Source organism: Polychytrium aggregatum (assembly GCF_025602895.1).
Source record: "Polychytrium aggregatum strain JEL109 chromosome Unknown BJ171scaffold_7, whole genome shotgun sequence".
Classification (NCBI taxonomy): domain Eukaryota; kingdom Fungi; phylum Chytridiomycota; class Chytridiomycetes; order Polychytriales; genus Polychytrium; species Polychytrium aggregatum.
Window position 1 is genome coordinate 455,816 of NW_026516209.1, and position 19,144 is coordinate 474,959.

The 19,144-nt window shown below is 57.3% G+C and overlaps 5 protein-coding genes across 5 annotated transcripts; 2 read left to right on the plus strand and 3 right to left on the minus strand.

The window, feature by feature from the left end:
- Window positions 1-60: 60 nt before the first annotated feature.
- BJ171DRAFT_277295 (Rho GTPase activation protein) lies at window positions 61-3,642 on the minus strand. The gene is made up of 12 exons (XM_053106864.1): window positions 3,256-3,642; window positions 2,938-2,994; window positions 2,740-2,849; window positions 2,487-2,628; window positions 2,074-2,322; window positions 1,833-1,961; window positions 1,634-1,754; window positions 1,334-1,470; window positions 1,027-1,234; window positions 647-781; window positions 448-553; window positions 61-369 (listed from the first exon to the last, which is right to left on the minus strand). The coding sequence occupies exons 1-12, from the start codon at window positions 3,547-3,549 to the stop codon at window positions 198-200; spliced, it is 1,860 nt and encodes a 619-aa protein (XP_052969619.1). The 5' UTR covers window positions 3,550-3,642; the 3' UTR covers window positions 61-197.
- A 321-nt stretch (window positions 3,643-3,963) lies between these two features.
- BJ171DRAFT_565848 (uncharacterized protein) lies at window positions 3,964-4,510 on the minus strand (the record flags this gene model as incomplete). The annotated part of the gene is made up of 2 exons (XM_053113373.1): window positions 3,964-4,165; window positions 4,264-4,510. 2 exons carry the CDS (start codon window positions 4,508-4,510, stop codon window positions 4,068-4,070), a joined length of 345 nt encoding a protein of 114 aa, XP_052969620.1. The 3' UTR covers window positions 3,964-4,067.
- Window positions 4,511-5,361: 851 nt separating this feature from the next.
- Window positions 5,362-7,118, plus strand: BJ171DRAFT_492985 (uncharacterized protein). The gene is made up of 6 exons (XM_053109868.1): window positions 5,362-5,688; window positions 5,810-5,827; window positions 5,924-6,001; window positions 6,100-6,366; window positions 6,530-6,628; window positions 6,774-7,118. The coding sequence occupies exons 1-6, from the start codon at window positions 5,383-5,385 to the stop codon at window positions 6,882-6,884; spliced, it is 879 nt and encodes a 292-aa protein (XP_052969621.1). The 5' UTR covers window positions 5,362-5,382; the 3' UTR covers window positions 6,885-7,118.
- A 341-nt stretch (window positions 7,119-7,459) lies between these two features.
- Window positions 7,460-10,654, plus strand: BJ171DRAFT_578656 (uncharacterized protein; the record flags this gene model as incomplete). Its single annotated transcript, XM_053113906.1, has 7 exons — window positions 7,460-7,931; window positions 8,263-8,351; window positions 8,461-8,562; window positions 8,656-8,730; window positions 8,862-9,492; window positions 9,567-9,722; window positions 9,906-10,654. The coding sequence occupies 7 exons, from the start codon at window positions 7,460-7,462 to the stop codon at window positions 10,652-10,654; spliced, it is 2,274 nt and encodes a 757-aa protein (XP_052969622.1).
- Window positions 10,655-11,712: 1,058 nt separating this feature from the next.
- BJ171DRAFT_596561 (uncharacterized protein) lies at window positions 11,713-18,720 on the minus strand (the record flags this gene model as incomplete). Its single annotated transcript, XM_053114687.1, has 8 exons — window positions 17,755-18,720; window positions 17,224-17,340; window positions 16,830-17,054; window positions 15,878-16,698; window positions 15,092-15,748; window positions 14,443-14,907; window positions 13,995-14,272; window positions 11,713-13,808 (listed from the first exon to the last, which is right to left on the minus strand). Exons 1-8 carry the CDS (start codon window positions 18,559-18,561, stop codon window positions 11,713-11,715), a joined length of 5,466 nt encoding a protein of 1,821 aa, XP_052969623.1. The 5' UTR covers window positions 18,562-18,720.
- Window positions 18,721-19,144: the final 424 nt, after the last annotated feature.

A 19,144-nucleotide genomic window follows, 5' to 3' on the forward strand; every position in this document is an offset into this window, starting at 1 on the left:
CCAGCAACACGCAGCAACTGATGTCAGAGGCACTCTGGGACCCGTTTCATCCCAAGCAAGCTGTAAGAAGGACCAGCCGTGTTCACATTCAGCCGTAAGGGGCATTGGCAGCGAATCCCAGAGCTTGGCCGCGCCTCATTTCTTTGGAAACGGCGTTCGGCCACAAGCTGTACATGCAACGGGGCCATGCTTCCCGTTCAATCAAATATCTGTTCGTAGTTTGAGAGAACCACCTCAACGACACGGCTCTGGAGTCGCAGCTCAGAGGGATCCGGCACTGAGTCGCTGGGAGGATCGATTAGTGTGGGTCCCCACACAATCGAGAGGTTCTGGGCATTCATCTTGTTGTCAGGCTCCATGGCCTGAACGCTGTGTGAAGGATCATAAATGAGACGAGTCCGGTTGCAACACCACATCCGGCAAGCGCCCTGGACATGCAGTCCTTACCGATGAAGGTGTCCCATCAGGACGTGCAGGGTCGCATAGTTGGCGTCCGGCAGATCGTTTATCAGCTCATGGACGGCAATCAACCTCATGCGATCGTCGTCAATCTCTGCGTGGAGCCGGAGTGAAAGCAGGGTTAAGGCTGCATTGGCTGTTCGGCGAACGTGCTAGTGCAATCACCACAGACACTGTATGCACTTACTTGCAGCCTCGATGAGAGGGCGATACATAAGTTTTGGAAATAGGGAATCCGGGAGCTCACGGAAATAGAGCTTGAGCACGCCTGTGATGTCATGGACATCACGAGCCCATTCTTCGAGATTCACTGTCTCGGCGTCTGAGTTGGACAAAGTGAGTGAGAGAGTGAGTGAGTGTGTGTGAGCGTGTGTGAGCGTGTGTGAGCGTGTGAGAGTGAGTGCACCTCAATTCAAGCTGTGGTCTCATCCCAAACGCAATGCCTGGCGACTTTGGTCGAAAAATTGACGGCATATTTGGACTTGTGCAGTTCCCTCTGTCGTGGCTCTCGTCATTCTCGCAGTACACGCCCACTTGTGGACCAACTCTGAATGCAGGACCTCCTACCTCGATCAAACAGTGTTCGCAGCTTTTGAATCGAACTCGAAAGGCCCGAGACACGGTAGATGCCTTGCATCCTCATACCAAATTTCTCAACGGCATCGATACACTTGGTCACAATGGTGGGCACCTGGGTGCCGTCTCTCTCGAGCTGAACACTAAGCTCCACTCCAAATACAGGTTTGGCATGAATGATTGACATCATGGTTGGAGACTATCGTGCCCCAAGTAAGCGGTACATTAGCGGGGCTGACTCATATCGCAGAACCCACACGGTCCTGCTTCCGCAGGCCCAAGACACTGATGATCCTACCATGGGATATGGGGTGTATGCGTGATCCTTGCGTGGAATCGGTTGCTGTCTGCCTTGCTGGAGATACTGGTTCATGTATTCCTCAAAGTCGCGTGTGTTGTCGACCCGCTCGACAATTTTGACGAGGCCAAGCGACTCTGTCGATAGAAAACAGCCATCGTCATCGAGCTGATCGCAGTACTCAAGAGCCTCTGTGGCTCCATGGGCTTCAGCGCACCCCATTGCATCCCCTGGCATCCAATTGCATCCCCTTGCATCCTCGAGCTCTCAATCGTTTCGGAGCAATGCGAATGCACTCACGCTTGTCCAGCGGACTGACACTGGTGGCTTCTGTCATGAGGCAGTTCTCCAGGCAGTTCGCGTACTTGATCAACTGTCGTCGGAGGCTCGAGTCACATTCATCATTGGTTTCTTTGAGGAGCTAGTGCAGTGTACGGGCGTGTGAGTCGAATACGTTATGGCCATGTGTTTGCTTCATCGCGATTCAATCCGATCTCACCCTGATGAAGCGGGGGAGGTGTTTCTGGAAGTAAGCGGATCGGATCGCATTTGCGTGCTGCAGTTGTATCTTGTAGTTTTCATTGGCGAGGGCAGCCTTGGTTCGCGCGTCGTCCTCGATCCTCTGGAGCTGGTTCGGTCGGAGCTCGGGTTATGCGGGGCTTTACGGGGTGCCTCCGCTCCTAGGCGGTACATACGAACATTAAAAGACAGCGCGCGCCTCGACGCATGTGGGTCCAAACCTTTTGTGGGGTCGGGGCTTGCTTCCAAAGCCCCATGGGCGTCGAAAGACTCTTGGTCAGGCCCAAGCGCTTCTGGGACGGATAGGCAAAAGCCCCCGCGCCTGCACTTGACGCAGACTCATTCTGCTCGCGGTGGATAACTGCTCGCTCCCAGTCCTCCGACATGGTCTCGTACTTGACCTTGGATTTCTCGAGGTTGACTTCGACCTCCTGAACGGCTTTCCATTGCTTGTATCCAGACTCCTTGAGCTAGATTGGCAAAGCATCGGTTCTCAGTGAATCATATTCGGTTTGCAGCAATCCAGTGCACCGGAACTATCCGCAGCCATAATGCAGCGCTGGGATTCGGACTCGTGGGCCATGGGATATGATGCTACAGATCGTCGGTTTCGTTTCATATGCATCCAGCGCACCTGTTTTCGGCTTCGCTCTGTATCTTTGCAGAGTGTCGAGAGGTCCTCGGCAATCTCTGCGATCTTTTGGGAAAAATCCAGGCGAATGGAAGCCATGTTTTCGTGGATACGGCAAAGATCGCCCCACGAGTCCGAATACGTTCTATCGGGGATCGATGTGGGGCCGAAGTGGCGAGATGTTAACCATCCCGTAGACAGCCGACCGAGCTGGCTCGCAGCGTCAGTCCATATCCACACAAAATGCGGGTCTCACCCTCCTTTTCCCTCGAGCTTGTGGCTCAGCGCGCCCTGGGAGAGCTTCATCAGCGCTTTGCCATACTCCTCTTCGATGGCGGCGCGCTTCTTGAGAAAGCCGATTGCTTCCTGCAGGCGAACGAGCGGAGCGTGAGAATGCCGGATCACGGCGAATCAGCATACTATTGGCTGCCCCCAGTGGACGCAGGACATTTACCTTGGTGCTGTTCGTTCCAGCCTTGATGCGATCCATCAGCAATCCGAATCCGTCCTGCTGAGCCGACACGATGGCATCAAACAGTCAATGCTCCGGTGACTCGCAAGCCGCAATACCAACCGCCCTCAGCAAGACGCGCTCGGCCAACTTGTTACCGACACCTCATCGCCACCATCGAAGGCATTCACTCTCGATGGTGCGACCTGAACTCGACGGTGCAACACCAGAGTGTTGATTCACGGGTCACTTCCTCTCCCTGCAACAGCTCGGGCATATGGCCAGTGACTGCACACACAATCAAAGCGAATAGAACAGAACCTCATTGTCGCAGAGCAGCTGCAGCGTGGGATCTCTCACAGTGTCCGATTCGCTGTAGGTACCGAGCCCAGAATCGTAGTGATCGATCGCAGTTTCGTAGTATTCTTGCAAGTTATAGCCAGCAGGGCCTCCCGACGCGGCGCTCGCAGAGTGCCTGTGGTTCACACCTTCGGATCCGCCGAGCGGCTGGGAATCCAGAGAGCATCCACCCGAGCCGTCGATTGTCTTGGTCATGGATCGAGAGAGCCTTTTGGAGTTTTGGCGAACTAGCGTATCTGCTGGACTGGAGAGCATCTTGGCATGCGTCGAGAGAAGACCTCTGGGCACGGTGAAGTCGGTGCAGCCGGGGGGTTAATCGTTGCAAGTCGCCTGGAGCAGCTTGGTGGGCGCCGGCCAGCAAGAGGGAAAAAGAGCGGCAATCTTCCCGCCATACGGCCTGGCGGCACACCACTCGACCTGACAGCGTCGATCTGTGCTGTAGTAGTGCATTTTCTGCCAGCACTGGCAGGATGTCGTGTACTGATTGAGAATCCGCAACATACAGTCGGTCCAGAAAGAAACGGGACAGTCACTTTCTGGCTTCAGCGGCCTGCAGCCTGCCGAACTTCCGTAGGCCCCAGTGAGCAAGCCGTGAGATTGTTTCCCGTCCTGGTTGGCAATCGAGTGGCCAGCGCGCGATTGTATTGGTAACAAAATATTTGATCAATCGTCAAAATCACGGGTGTCCGTTTTTTATTGGATTGACTGTAAATCCCTCTTGTGAGCGGGGGGGAGGACGAAAGCAGCCGGGTCTACGACGGGTTTGTCAACGATCAAGCCTTTGCAGCCTTTGCATATTTGCATATTTGCATCTTTGCATACAGTATGTCACAGCAGAGTCCCGGCCGGTGGTTCGATGATGCATCCTTGGCTTGTCAGGGTCGTCAGGGACGGCAAAGGCGAGTCAAGGATCGCCAAGATGTTGGGGCAGCTTGCCAACTCATCGTCGTGGTGGTGCTCGGCTCATACCGAGGCCGAGACCAAGGAATCCCTGCGGCCGCAGCGAGCTTTTCTTCTTGCCCTTGCGTGGCTTCTTGAAGGGGACGCCTTTCGTCTCTCGGCCCTTGGGCCGCTTGAATGGCGACTTTGGGGGACGGCCTCTGATCCTGCGCTGCTGGGTGAGCTGGTATGCACCATAGGTCAGGGCGATGACGGCCGTAGCCGTGAGCACGATCAAATCAATAGGCCGGAGCCGTGCGAGCATGGATCTCAGCATTTTCGAACAGAGAATATCGCCAGCCGCCTGCTGTTGTGTTTTGGTGCTCGTGGCTGATGACCTTCGGAGTGGGCGATGTCGGTCTGAATCTGTTGCTGTTTGGCCTGGTTCAAGGATCCCTCCTCCTGTCTCGTCGTCTGTTCCCAGCAATGAGCGTCCTTTTTGGGTCCGTGCGTCTGAGGTTGACCGATTCGGCTCTTTGGAAGGCTCTGCCGGGGATCAGTGCATGCAAAATATCGAGGGCGACAGAGTTGTCCTGCGCAGCCGGTGATCACCAGATCGGTCAAAGCGAGCAAGTCTGTGCGGCCATGAAACCTGGGCTGAGAGAGTCCATGGACAGTCCCCGGAGGTTGATCGCCGGAAAGAAGCAGAGTCGCCCGTCATCTGCTCTGAATGGACCTCGCTGTCGGCGCCCCCGGTGTAGCAATACGAGCGAAGCAGAATGCTCGCTGGCCGAGACCGTCTGGCCGATTGGCGATCACGATGCCAATGAGGACAGAGTTTCCGGCGAACATTCCAGCGGCGGGTGACCATTGTTCCGACCAAGTCGGCTGCGGCAGGGCGGGTGCAAGCAAGCCAGCTTCCGTTTTATCACAGCATGTTAAAGTCGCGACTAACCAGTCCTCTATCGCCACTGTTGCCGACGGAACCCGAGTTTCATACTGGTAATCTCGCTGGCAATCTCGCTGGCAATCTCGCTGGCAATCTTGTTGTTAGCACGGGCTTCTCCCAGCTCGTTGCTCGGAATACAACTGTCGCTAACTCTCTGCCAGTGTGTCCTCTAGTATCACCACTCTTTGTGTCCTCCATAACTTGCTCGCCCATCACCAAGCTTGCACATTGGCATCCTCCTCAGCTGCTTCCGATTGAGAATGGACACAGTCAATAACGAACATGAACCGCTGTCTCCACTCGAAGAGTTCACCTCTGTCTCATCGCTGGATACGAATCGAGCCAGCCGCGGACATCGCATCCCAAGAAACACAGAGACGATCTTGGTGGACGATGCGGCGAGACCCTCGACCCAGACAGCTCCCAAAGCGCTGTCTGTCTCATCCGACAATGCTCTGCCGCGGCCAGAGAGCGCCCATGCACAATCGGAAAGTGCACTGCTTTCCACAATTCTGCAGCTCGAGTCCTCCAACAAGCAACTCAAAAGCCAGACAGAGCAGCTCCAGGTGGGCGTATCCTGCTTGAGGTAGTTGCGCATAGCTCGAGACACTAACTCGATCGTCGATCTCAATCCCTTGGGCGCAACATGCCCATGTCGGGATGAAACTGCAACGATGACGTCAACAGAATACAATTCGTGACCAGGTAGTCGCTGCTTATCCGCGTACGGTTGTCACTTGCAGTCGATTAAGCCCTGATGGCTTCGTTCTGTCCTTCTCCCACGCATGCATTTCAACGCAGACATCGACAATCGACTCGTTGAGGAAGAAGCTGCGAGTGATGGTGGAGAACAATGAACTAAAACAGCGGATCATACAGGTAACTCTGCGAGTGCACATAGACTTTGTGTTCATCTCTGACCGCGAACACACCGTTCCGGCTCACACTCGATTACTCCGGGATATGTTTGAAAACAGGAGTTTGAGAAGCGGCTGTCTGGCCAACGCCTGCTCGCAGGTGATAGCAAGAGCCTCGGCAATCTGCGCGACTATCAGGCGCTGAAGCTTCAAGAGCTATATAACAAGTCGCGGAAGCATCTGGACGTTGAGCGCAAACAGAATCTGATACTGCGGAAGAATCTGGACGAGATCCAGACGGCTGGCCTTGTCGAGTCTCTAACGACAGATATATCTGCCTTGAGGAGCGAAAACAAGGAGCTCAAGAAAGAGAATGCCACGCTTCGGGTGAGACTTGGGACATGACGTATACGATATCTCCTCGCAAGTGCACATTGCCGCAGCGTCCGCTGGCATCTCAATGTTCTCGCATTAACGGAGCATATTGAGCTGCAGACGAACTCGATCAACGACTGAAATCACTTCCGTTATCTTGCCTTGCTTCTCCCAGAGCATCCAGCACCACCACGAGAGGGCACTCAAGATGCTCGACGAGTCGCAGCGCAAGTCGCTGCTGAGAGACTACAGCGACGAAGTTGCCAAGCTCAAGGTGGGTGTGCATCGATCCAGCGTGGCTGTATCAAGTCGCCCTGGGTAGTGAAACGTCTCGGCTGTCTCGTGTTCGATAATATCTCGCCGAGAGTAGTGTATTCGAATGACCGCCAGTACCAACGCCATGCATTCCATCGCCCCAGGGTCATATCTCCCGCCTGGAAGAAGAGCAGCGCCTATTTTCCGGTTCACAGGCAAAGCTAGGTCTCGCCCAAAGCACGCCAAGTCGGAGCAATATCACCCCCTTGCACTAACAGCCTCGGTCCCGGGAATCAACGACGGCCCTCACCCAACCAGGGCGTCTCGTTCAAAGTGGATGGACTGTAATAGCATCCTGCGCGGCTGCGATGTCGCTCAATGCCGTGTGCTGAAGTAACATCGAGACACATCGCCTCATTTGGGCAAGCATGGCATAGTCGGATCATATCACACACCCGCATGGAGTGAGTGGACACAACAGGACCAGCGAGCCGCTGCAGATGCAGTCATTGCAGAGCAAGAAGACATACCTGGGATGAGGGAGGAAGATGCAGGGCACAGAGAACGTCGACGGAGGACCCCGGCTGCAAAGATCCCCAGGGCCGGCTCGGCGGTGATGGTGCTGGCGGGCCGAGGCGGCGAGACATGGCCTGGCCGCGCACAGCTGCTATTTTTGGTCCGCGGTGCGCGGCGGTGGGGGACAAGGCCCTGCGAACCACCTCGGCCTGCTCCTGTTCCTGCTCTGGCCTATTCCTGTTCCTGCTTCTCCCATCTGCTCGCTTGATCCAGCAACAACATTCTCCCCGGCCAGAGCGCTTGTTCGTTGCCAGCCTCTGCCGTCCCTCCAGTCATGCCCTCCACTGACCAGCTCTATGATGCTTCCGACCCCGCCCGCCGCGAGGGCCTCATCGACTCGGCTGCCGCTTCGGCCGTGACCCTCTCGACCTCATCAGTGTCCGGCGACCCCGCCCGGGACTCGTCCTCCCTCGTCTCCGTACAATCGCTGCAGAAGAGCACTGACGCCTCCTCTGTCGATAGCAACAGGCTCGGAAGCACCTCCGAGAGCTCGACCAGGCGCTTCCTCAGCCGCTCGCCCTCGACCAAGCGCGAGGCAGTCAGGGAAGCTCCGCGAGAGCCCCTTCCTGCGTCCGCCAGCTTGGTCGGGGTCAGCTACCCAGTCGCCCTGAGCGACTCGACGGTTGTGGTGGAGGAGATTGTCAAGCTTGACGAGGCCACCGGTCTGCCTCTTGCCCCTCTCAAGGAGAATATCGAATTCCATACTGCGTTCCCTGCTATCGATCTGACCTTCTCGCTTCTCAACCGTAAGTCCGTCCGGGCGCAGGGCTCTCGGTTAGCGCATATGCCAACCCGTGGGTTGGTCTGCTGGCAGTCTCTCTTGTGAGCTGTCCATCTAGATGGCCTGTCGATTCAGCCTCTGGATAGATCACCAAGACCATTCTCCAGCAGCGCTTCCCGAGCTCGTCGCTCGTCGCTGGTTGTTGGTTGGCTGTGCCATCGGTCAGCCCATCAGCTCCGGCCACTTTGGATGAAAAGCACTTCGATGATGATCTCATCCAGAACTCATACTCTGCTCTCTCTTCCGCTCTTGTACGTGGTTGGGCATCGTGTGTCCACGGCATCGATGTCGCCCAGACTATTCGTGCGCCATTCACAAGGACGTGCTGATCCAGGGCCGTCTTTGGATATCGCAGCACTGCATCAGCTTCAAGGGCTGGACCAATGTAAGCTACCCGTCCCAACCCGAGAGAGCACCACCGTGCCCATCTCTGACAGAGACTCGCTGTGAGTGCATTTCAACGCTTCCTGACACAACATCTCGCGAATATCCAGCTCAGCGTCACCATCAATTTTGACGAAATCGTCCACATGGAGAAGAAAACAATCGCCTATGCCTTTCCAAACTCGATTCTGATCGAAACCGAATCAACCCAAGTATGATCGTGCTGAGTTAAATTGGAGGGTGGCAACTGAGGACATCAGACACGAATGAAGCTGCCTGGCCGCTGACGCCGCTTGTGATTGAAGTACTTTTTTGCTAGTTTCCTCGCCCGCGATGAGGTTTTTGACATTCTGTCGAGACTGTGGGACGTGCATGTTCCGGTAAGCACTGTCCTTGATCCATTCTGCTCTGTTGCTCTGCTTGGCACTGAGGGTTTGTGCTTCCCATGGCCTTGGTGTCTCTGTAACGCACCCCCCCCGGGACTTACGTTGCCGCTGTCGTGGCTGCACAGACGACGAGCGCCCTCCGCAAGTACCCCGACATGTCTGCTCTGGTCTGCGTCTGCAATGGCGTTGGCGTCTGTGAGGCCTGCTTTATCAGGAAGCGGGTCGAGCGGGAGGAGCAGGCGCAGCAGGTACAGCTGGCCAAGAAAGCCAAATCCAAGGCTGTCAAGCCAAACAGTGGCTATCTCTCGTCTCAGTGGGAAACCGGAAGTGAAGACGAAAGTGGAGCCCGAACCGGAAAGCAGTGGAAGTCCTCGCTAGGGATCAAGCGACGAAAGCCCCGGAACGGTACCACCAGCGATCTAGATCGCAGCCAATCCGAGCTCGACCGGGTCTACCTGGCGCCGCCAGCCTCCAGCAGCAGCGTGCGCATCGCAAACATCAGCAGCGAAGCAGTCTCGGCTCTCTCTGTCGAGGAGCCCGCATCGGTGCCGGTTGAGGAACCCAGCACACCACCGGCAAATCTTCCTGCCGCCCCCGTTCAATGCCCTTGCGATGCGCAAAGAGGCATCGTCGATGTCCTCGACAAGGTCTACGATATTCCTTTCGATCGCATCTTTGCCCTCCTGCTGACCTTCCCTCCCAAGGCCCAAGGAAACAGCTTCGTTTTGAATTTGCTCGAAAAGCGCAACTTTACCGGTGGGTAGGCCTGTACAGCGGGGCGCACTTGAGGCCGCCCAGCAAATCTAATCTCTGAGCGGGATTTTGTCCAGATGTCCAAGTTTCACCCTGGGGTCCCAACGGGGCACAAGCACCGACTGAGGCCGGTCCCAACATTGGCGGCGGTAACTTTGAGCCCTCGCCTGACAGCCTGCAAGTGGGCGATAGCCACAGACTCAACTATGTGATTCCACTGGGTCTGCCCATTGGTAAGCGTTTGTGCTAGGGCCGCGACTCTACATTCAGTGTCAAGATGGGCATAGCGAGCGATGGATTTGGCCAAATACAACGGCCAGTGCGCATTATCGCCTGTGGTCGGCAGCTTGAAGCTTCTGCAATTGGTATCATGCGACGCTTGATTGGCACTCTGACGGGTCCTTGGACATGCTCAGGTCCCAAAACCACACAGTGCACCAACAGCTTCAAGATCCTGGCCATCCGTCCGCACCACTATGTCTGTGTCCACCAGATTACCGAGACGCCCAACGTGCCGGCAGGCAACTGCTTCCGAAACCATCTTCGGATCTGCCTAACGTTCCAGACACCCAAACGCACCCGTCTGGTAGTGACCGGCCGCTGCGAGTTTTACAAGTCCTCGATGCTCAAAGGCACGATCGAGAAGAGTACCGCCGACGGTTGGCGCGGACATTACGCCGACCTCGATCTGATGCTTCTGGAACAAGCCACCCAGTTCCAGTCCAGCCATCACAACCAGTTGGTGCACTCGGACGGAGAGCTGGCCAGACCACATCAGTACCAGCACCAACATCAGCACCAGCACAAGCACTCGCACTCACGCCACGGAGCAGCCATTCAGGACGAAACAGGCTCGCTGCCCCAGCTCAAGCAAGCTGCATCGTCCTCGACCCTGGGTACGCTGCGCCGACAGCGATCGAAGGTCTTGGACGAAGAGCCCAGCTGGCTCGATCAGCTGCTTCCGGATACCCTCGATGCCCTCGGGCCTCAAGCGGTCATTTTGCTCCTGGCCTTCCTGCTGCTCTTCCTCGTGCTTCTGATCACCATCAACACGGCCGTGCTCTGGAAGGTGGCCGAGATGGTGCGCCGGTTTGACCGGCGGGTGGGTGTGCTTGAGTCGCGGCTGCAGACCGTGCTGGAGCTCCTCAACCAAGCCCAGCCCTGAGCCGTGGTCGCAGGACTGAGCCGGACAAATCTGCTCGAGGCGGTGTCGCCCATGCAGTCCTCGAGCGGCCCAGCCGACCTCGGGATTCGCATATACGAACGAGTCGGCTCTGCCACCCATCTCGCATCCACTTCCTCATTCACGCATCGAACATGGTCCTCGCTCTGCCGGTCTGGCGCGGAGGAGCGATTCATGCTGCATACGAGTTGTCTGAGTTTTGGTTGTTTTTCCTCTTGCTTGCTCTCTTGCTTGCTCTCTTGCTTGCTCTCTTGCTTGCTCTCGTTTGTCAAAATACAGCTTGAATAGAATGAACCAACCTCCCGCTGGATCAGTATCGACTGCCACCTCACTCAGTCCCTGCTTTCAACATGAATCCTTCACAACCATCACTCGACAGCCGCACACCATCACCGTTGCCATCACCGTTGCCATCACTGGGACTGGACGGCACTCGCTTTTGGTCAAGATGCTGTATTTGTCTATGGGAACAAGAGGTTTGGATCCGTCGCATTTGGCGAGCCATTTCAAAGAGCTGGCGACGGTCAGCAAAGCGAAGCGGTCTATAGAATAGGCGTGATTACTCCATTTGCGCGTGAAGGTAAAACTGGGTGATGAAAGTGGTGGTGGGTGATGGATGGATAGATAGATAGATGGATAGATGGTTGCTGGATGAACGTGCAGTGCGTGCCAAAGAAGGGAGTGCCAAGCAACGAAGAGAGAACCAAGGAAGAGTAGGGAATCGATGGAATTGGTTGGTACGAAGCCGAGCAGGTTCCACGCATCCGGTCTTTGGGATCGCAGAGTCGGAGGACAGGCTGGGTGCGCAGGAAGACGAGAGGGAGAAAAAAAGGCCAAAAGAGCCAGGGACGGACATGCTGTGAGCCGATCAAGGATACATACGGATCAAAGCCATGTCAAGGACCAAGAGGTGGATAGAGAGAGATAGAGGGACAAGAGAAACAACGAAAAGACCAAGTCGGTGCGAAAGAACGGAGAGAGAAAAAGGAAAGAGTCGATACTTGGGGGAGATGGGAGCAACGACTGACCGATCCTGCTCATTACAGCGGGATGTTGGGATCGACGCGCTTGACAGGAGGCTGGTAGTACTGGACCGGCACAGGCATGGGCTGCGAGATGTCGATCGCCAGTCGAGGATCGGTCTTCTTCTTGGTGGTGGTGCGAGGCACGAGCGGTGAGGTTGCTCGTCCCTTCTTCTCTCCCTCGGCCGTCTTGCGGCGTCTGAGGGTGTTGGCAGAGGACAGACGGCCGAGGGTGCGGTGCACAACGCTGAATTCGCCCCAAGCAAAGTTGGTCTTGCGGACATTGTCGCGCTGGACGGGACGAGGGCGGCGCCAAAGCGTCTGGGTGCGGCTGGCTGCGGAGCCAGAGTTGTTTTCCGAGACGAGGGTGATGTCGCTCTGGGCAGAGCCAGTCTGGGAGGCATTGCTTGGCGGGTAGGCGCTGATCGATTCGAGCTCGACGACGGTGCCGGGCCAGCCCTGCCAGGTGCTGCCGCCTTCCACGAGCTCGCCACTGACAACGAGAGTGTGCTCAAGCAGAGTCGAGTCAGGCTCCATCTCGGCGCCCGAGAGCAGGCGCGATTCGGCGCGGAGGACGGATCCATTGCCAATAACCAAGGGATTCAGCGAAAACTGGCCGCGGCTGTTGATGTGGCAGACCACACTAGCGACGTCAATAGCAACGTCGTCGCCGATCTTGACCAGGTCGGGCTCGGTCATCATCGGGTCGCCGCCGGTGGGGTAGAGACAGACGCGCTTGCCGATGCGACAGCCCAGGGACCGGAAGTAGTGCACAATGTACCAGGAGCCGCGGATGTACTCGAGCAGGTCGCCACGAAGCGAGTGCGCAGCAATCAGGATCTGCCAGCGCTGGCAGTACGACGACTTGTCCCAGTCGTATCGTCCGGGCTTGCGGCGGCCAAAGAGAGTCCACTTGACACTGACCTCAAAGGCCATGGCCAGGAAGGCAAAGATCGAGAAGGCACCGGCGCAAACAAACACGATGATGACGTGAGCGATGACTTGTGTGGTTGTATCGGCCAGGTTCCGCATGAGAAAGAAGCGGTCGGCAGAGATCATCGCGATGATGAGCGGCGTGGTCCAGTAGACAGTCCGGATTGCTTCAAACGCAATGTTGTACAGAATGCAGGCCCACATGGGGATGACGCGGAACTCGGCATCCCTGTTGTAGAAAGCCTTTCCGAAGGGCGTGGTCGTATCGGTGATGTGCTTGCGCTTGGGATCGCCGGCGTCCCAGAGAATGGGCTTGCCGCCGCGCGAGCCGATCCAGACGGATGCTGGAGGATACTCGGTATCCCGCTGCGACAGCGCGCCAGAGCCCATGACGCACCCGCGGCCGACCATGGTGCCAGGGAGGAGCACGCAGCGATCGGCGATCATCGAGCCAGCCTCGATCTTGATCTCGGTCGAGCGCACCGAGTCTGAGCAAAGCACGTGGGTGCGCGATCCAAAGACCACATCGTCCTGGACCTCGAGGAGATCAAACTCGTAGAAAAACAGCGGCGTTCCGGGCCAGTAGATGCGCTTGCCGATCTTGGCGCCGAGGGCGCGGTAGATCGTGCTGGTGGCCTCGTAGTGGCGGCCGATGAGCGCATAGACGCCACAGAGCGAGCCATCCTGGAAGAGCTTCTTCATGAGCCAGTGGCGGAAGAGGTTGAACTGGGAGTTGCTGACGCCGCCATTCTTGAAGCGGCCGACGAGGATCCACTTGACCGCGATACAGATGCCGAGGTGGAGGAAAGGGCACAGGGTATCGCGGATCACCAAAGCCCAGTAGTGGAAGCCGATACGAGCCGGGTGCGAGAAGTAGTCGATCATCTGGCCAAACAGGTCCAGGTTGACTTCGGCTGTGAAGAAGTTCTCGTAGGCAAGCAGGTAGATGATGCACATCCACGGGAACATCGAGAGCAGATTGATAATGAAGAGCAGGGGCCATCCAAAGATGATCTTGTAGATGACATTGAGATCGCGGTGGCGAGTACGGCAGAGGGTCTGGAAGTGCGGGCTGGCGTCCTGCATCTCGTACGAAGAGCTCAGGGGAGGGAACACAGTGAAGGGCGGGACGGTGTGGCCGGCCGCCACAACAGACTTGATGTTCAGAACACTGTGTTCACCTGTGGTCGACGGGAGCAGGGACATGTAAGTGACTCCGACAGGGGCAGTCGCCGACCAGCCCACGCCACGCGCCAACCCACACCAGCCGTACGTACGGACGTAACGTGGCAACCGAGCGTGCGTAGACACTCACACTCGACAGATGCAACCAAGACCCACAGGCAACCAAACAAAAAGCTGCTTACCAATGGTGATTTTCTTGAGGACCATTCTGCCCGTCTCCATGAAGAACGGGCGGATACGCGCCGTGTCAAAGCTGGCGCCATCGCCGATATCGATGAGATCAAACTCGCCAATGTTGGTCGAGGTGTCCAAAGCAACATCCTTGCCGACCTTGGCTCCCATCAGGCGCGCATAGAGAACCAGGGTCATCGAGCTGGTGCCGAAGCAGCCGCGGCCACAGATGCGCAGCACCTGATCGACAATCCACCAGCGCAGATAGTACGAGCCCCACAGGGGGTAGCTGCGCGAATGCAAAAACAATGTCGGTAAGCACGATTGCCACTGAGCTATGAACTATGAGCTATGAACTATGGGCTATGAGCATCAGATAGAGTCCAACAGCTAAATAGGCGATGGCGCCAGCAGAGACACTCTCAAAGTCAAGGACGTCAACCAGTGAGTGCGCTTTACCTTCCAGCCTTGTATCGGCCAATGACAATCCACTTGAAGAGGATGCCGAGGGTGGGCATGACAATCCAGAGGACCGTGTGGGAAATGGTGATGGCAATCAACAACTGGATCACACGGACCAGCGGCGCGGTCTCGATATGGAGAGCGTCGCGACGGACCGTGTCGGTAAGGATCAGGATGTGCAGGAACGTCAGCCACAGCGCCGCCGTGTACAGCGGGCGGAAGAAGGCGATGGGCAAGATCTGCACGAAGAGGGCCACAAAGCACGTGGACGACTCGGATTTGACGCGGAGCTCGTCTGCCTCATTGGCTGTTTGCTTCTTGGTGGTTTTGGTACGAATGAGCGGGTCAGTCGAGTCGACGCTCATTGCAGTGGTGGCACGCTCGCTGATCAGAGCAGCAAGTGCGCGGATGGTGCGATGCTCGAACAGGGTCATCGCAGGGAGACTGATATCGTATTCTTTGCTGTGTAGAAGGAAGGAAAAGGCGGCTCGTTGTCAGTGCGACTGTCGATGGGTGCGTCGTACACGACCATGTGCTGATGGGATAGATTGCAAGGGAGCGAGATGATTTCCAATACCAATACGGTGCCAGGGCATACAAAACAAAAGGGCGGCCTATCTGCTGCTCAGGTGCATGTCAAGCCTACCGAATGAGACCGACAACGCGCCCGGCCTTGAGGGAGCCGCCGCCGAGCTCGAAAAAGTCGGCGTCCAAGGTGTTGATCTTTTCGAGCTCCAGAACGGTCAGGAAGATGTTGTACACTGAGCGCTCCTCCGGGGTAGCCATCTCCATATCCACGCCTTGCTTGTCGAGCTCGGCGTGGAGGGCGTCGACATCAACGGTCTTGCCGTCGGCCATCTTCTTAAGCTTGGGCAAGTGGATGATCTGCTTGGGGACGTCATAGTCATGGATACATCCAAAGAGGTGCTCCTTGATCTCCTCGGAGGAAAGAGGGGACTTGGAGGTGTCCTGGCACACAAACATGACCAAGTCGTCACGCGAGTTGGCAATGCAAGCAACTTCGATAACGCCGTCGACCTTGAGCAGGGTCTCGACAGCGCGATCGGACGAGCAGACGACGGGATGGGCCTCGATCGGGGTCTTGATGCCAGCGGTGCGAGGGGGACAGACAGGGGCATCGTAGAGGCGCTGCTTGGGTCCCATCTTGTCGTTGATCTCGGCGATTCCGAAACGGTTTGCCAGGTTGATGCGGAGGGGCTTGTTGTTCTGGTTCTTTGGGAGCTCGTTCATGTAAACAATCAGCTGAGGCCACTTGGAGGGATGCAGGGTCTTGGACACAAAGCTGGCGCAGATGTGCAGGGTCAGGGTCAGTACAGCCCCGTTCAGTACAGCTCCGTTCCGGCGGGAGCGATGCGCGAGCAGTCGAGAATTCAGTGCTGTGCCAGAGCGAGGACACTAAGCGGCGACTTACTTTTGGAGCTGGGGGAGATCCACGCGGCACTCGGGATCGGTCGAGACAATAACCACGCCAATGGTTTCCTGGAGAACATCGTGCGGGACCGAGAAGGCGATGGTCTCGAGCACCTTTTCGTGCTTGATCACAGCGTCCTCGACCTCGACGGGCGAGATGATTTCACCGCCACGGTTGATGACTTCCTTGGAGCGGCCGGTGACGTAGAGATAGCCGTCTTCGTCGAGGTAGCCCATATCGCCGGTATTGAAGAAACCGTCGGCAGTGAAGGAGCTGGCATTGGCATTGGCATCGTTCTCATATCCCTGGAAGACGGGCGGGCCGCGGACCATGATGTGACCGATGGCTTTGGGAGGCAGCTTGTTGTGGCTGTCGTCCATGATGGCGATCTCGGGGCCAACAGAGACGCCGGAAGTGCCGGGGCGCTCAAGGGCATAGCCCTGTGGCGGGGTAGCAATGGGCATGCACTCGGTCATGCCATACGACGGCAGAACGGTAGCGCCAACAAAGAACTCGCGAAGCTCAACCGCCAGGGACGGGAGCAGTCCGCCACCGGCATTGGCGATCATACGGATGCCGACGGGATAGTCGATACCCCGCGAGCGGCCTTCCTGAAGAATTGCGTGGTGCATGGTTGGGACGGCGTAGTACCAGGTCGGCTTGCAGTCGTTCTCGGGATGCTGGATGATGTCCCAGAAGACAGAGGGATCAAAGCCCTTGGTCAGGATGACTGAACCACCGCTGAAGACAGGAGCCAGAAGGTTGCGCAGGATACCGCCAACGTGGTACAGCGGCATCATGTTCAGGTTGACGTCGGATTCCTGATAAGGCAAGAATCGAGATGGGATGGGATGAGATGAGATGAGCTGCGAGGGCCAGGGCAGGTGGACACGGTGGGCTTCCACAAGCAAGAGGAGCCTGACAGAGACTTAGTCAGCCGCACGACGCTTACCACCAGTGCCCACGACTGAGCGACACACAGAGCGCCGATGATGAGGGTCTCGAGCGTATATGGGACGGTCTTTTTGTTGCCGCTGGTTCCGGAGGTGGCGAGGACCATGCCGTAGTCGCCCATTTGGTTGAGGGCCTGGCGGCGGTGCCAGGACATGGACACACGGCTCGAGGCACGGAGAGCAGACTTGCGCTTGTTTGCATTTGAGGTTGCGAGAGAGCCGCCCTGCACAGACCAGGATCAGCCAGAGGCGATGAGAATAGCAGCCGCGAGGGATACACGCAAGGGAGGGGGCACAGAAGGCCGTTGTGGATGACAGAACGCCAAAGCCGCCTGGACAAGGTGAGCAGGAATACGCTGCCGAAATACAACGAGCCGGGGGTGCGATGCATACCTGCGATGCGCCATCGGATCCATAGGCTTGGAGATCAAAGAGGCCACACGTTTTGCTGTTGGGCGTCAGGACGACGACGTTGATGCCATGCCACTCGAGCGAGTTGACAAAGCCAGTCTGTAAAGCGGTGGCAAGAGTACAACGGTCAACGGAGGTGGAAACGCGCGCAGCCGAGAGCAGGAAGGTGGCGAGGACAGGTCCCGCGCCTTGTGCGGCCAACAGCAAACTTCCCCCCCCACCACTCCCAGGCATTAAAATCACCCGCCCGTCCTTCGCAGCTCTGTCGAGGCACACCTCGACAGGAGCGGGTCCCCGCAAAGCAGATAACCCGCACACCAGACGGAGAGGAGTCCCGAGGAAAAGGAGAGGGTGAAAGGCCAGCCAATAAAATCGCCACAAGCCAGGAGCTGATTGGAACAACGATAGCAGCGTGGGAGGCGGTGGCGATAGCAGGATTCATGGAACAGAGCGAACGGAGAGCGGCGGGAGGGCCCAGACACCCAACGCGGTGCAGCAGCAACTACAGCTTACGTTAACTCGGGTCTCGGGCATGATGACTGATTTGGCACCGAGGCGGGAGAGCTCGGTGCAGATTTCGTCATCCGTCATGTGGTAGTTGATCGGGACCGAGGTGCAGTAGGCCATGACCGTGACCAGGCAAACACCGAGCTCGGGCCCATCAGGCAGAACAATGCCAACCCGGGTATTGGGCGACCAGCCAAAGGACGAGAAGTCCACAAACTCGACAAAGCTTCGCAGGACCGAGTGGCTCAGCGACTCGCGTTCCGAGTCGGTCGAGACAATCACAGGCTTCGGCAGGTCCAGCAGTAGGTCCAGCATGCTGCGGACGTCGTGCAAAGTGCTCTGGACCTTGATGCCGAGACAGGCATTTTCGTCCAGGAAGGGCGGCAGTTCGCGCGGATTGAAGGTGGAGATGCGCCTGCTCCTGCGCGAGCCCGGCTGGAAGACGGACTGCCGCTTGTTGCCAAAGTCTTGAGCAAAGATGGACTGCCGCTTGCTGCCGTAGTCCTGGCCGAAGATGGACTGTCGCCTGTTGCCGTAGTCCTGGCCAAACATGGATTGGCGCCGGCCGCCATTGTCGGGACCGAAGATGGACCGCCGTTTGTTGCCCGAGGGCTGGGGCTTGAGGGGAGGCGGGATATGGCGGGTGGAGATTTGGTCCATCTCGTTTTCGAGGGACGCAGACCAGCGATCGGTGTCGGCGGGATTTTCGATGACGACATCGTTCAGGGTGATGCGGGGTTGAGATGGCCGGCTTCCGGCACGCGGCGTTGGGTTCGAGGACGCCATTCTTGGGTCTGAACGACCTCGAGACATCCGGGGGATGAGAGAGGTGCTTTGCGGGGCACGATCAGAGCGGGATCGGCAAGAGAGATATCCGGTACCGGCAGAGTCCGAGCGGCACTGGACGACACTCGAGAGGGAGAGGCGTGGAGGGAAAGACGAGCAGCGTTGGTGGGAAGGCGAGCCGATCGGCGATGGCAGGATTTCGACCGAGGCGGGAGACAGGCCGCGAATTTATAAAGCGGCAGTGGTTGTGTCTGGGCAGCGGCCCTTGTGGGTGGACACGGCTTGTTTGCGGGCACTGGAGTAACAATGATGGGCTGGCTGTACGCTGCGGTGAAGGGCGTGTGGCTGGGTCTGCTTGAGCCAACTGTGCAGAGTGCACGGGTTTGTGCTTGCCAGCAGGCGCCATCGCAGCCGGATACAGCTCGCCAACAGCCCGACAGCTCCACTGGTACTCTCGAGAAGTGGCACTCCAATGCCGCAAATCACAGCCAAATGAGGCCGCCAGAAGCGAGGCTGCCAGAATAGTCGATTCCTCCACCGCTGTTGTCCCTCGGACAGGGACCTGCCTCGGGCTGTTGCTGCACCGATGTGTGCGCAGCAACAGCAACAG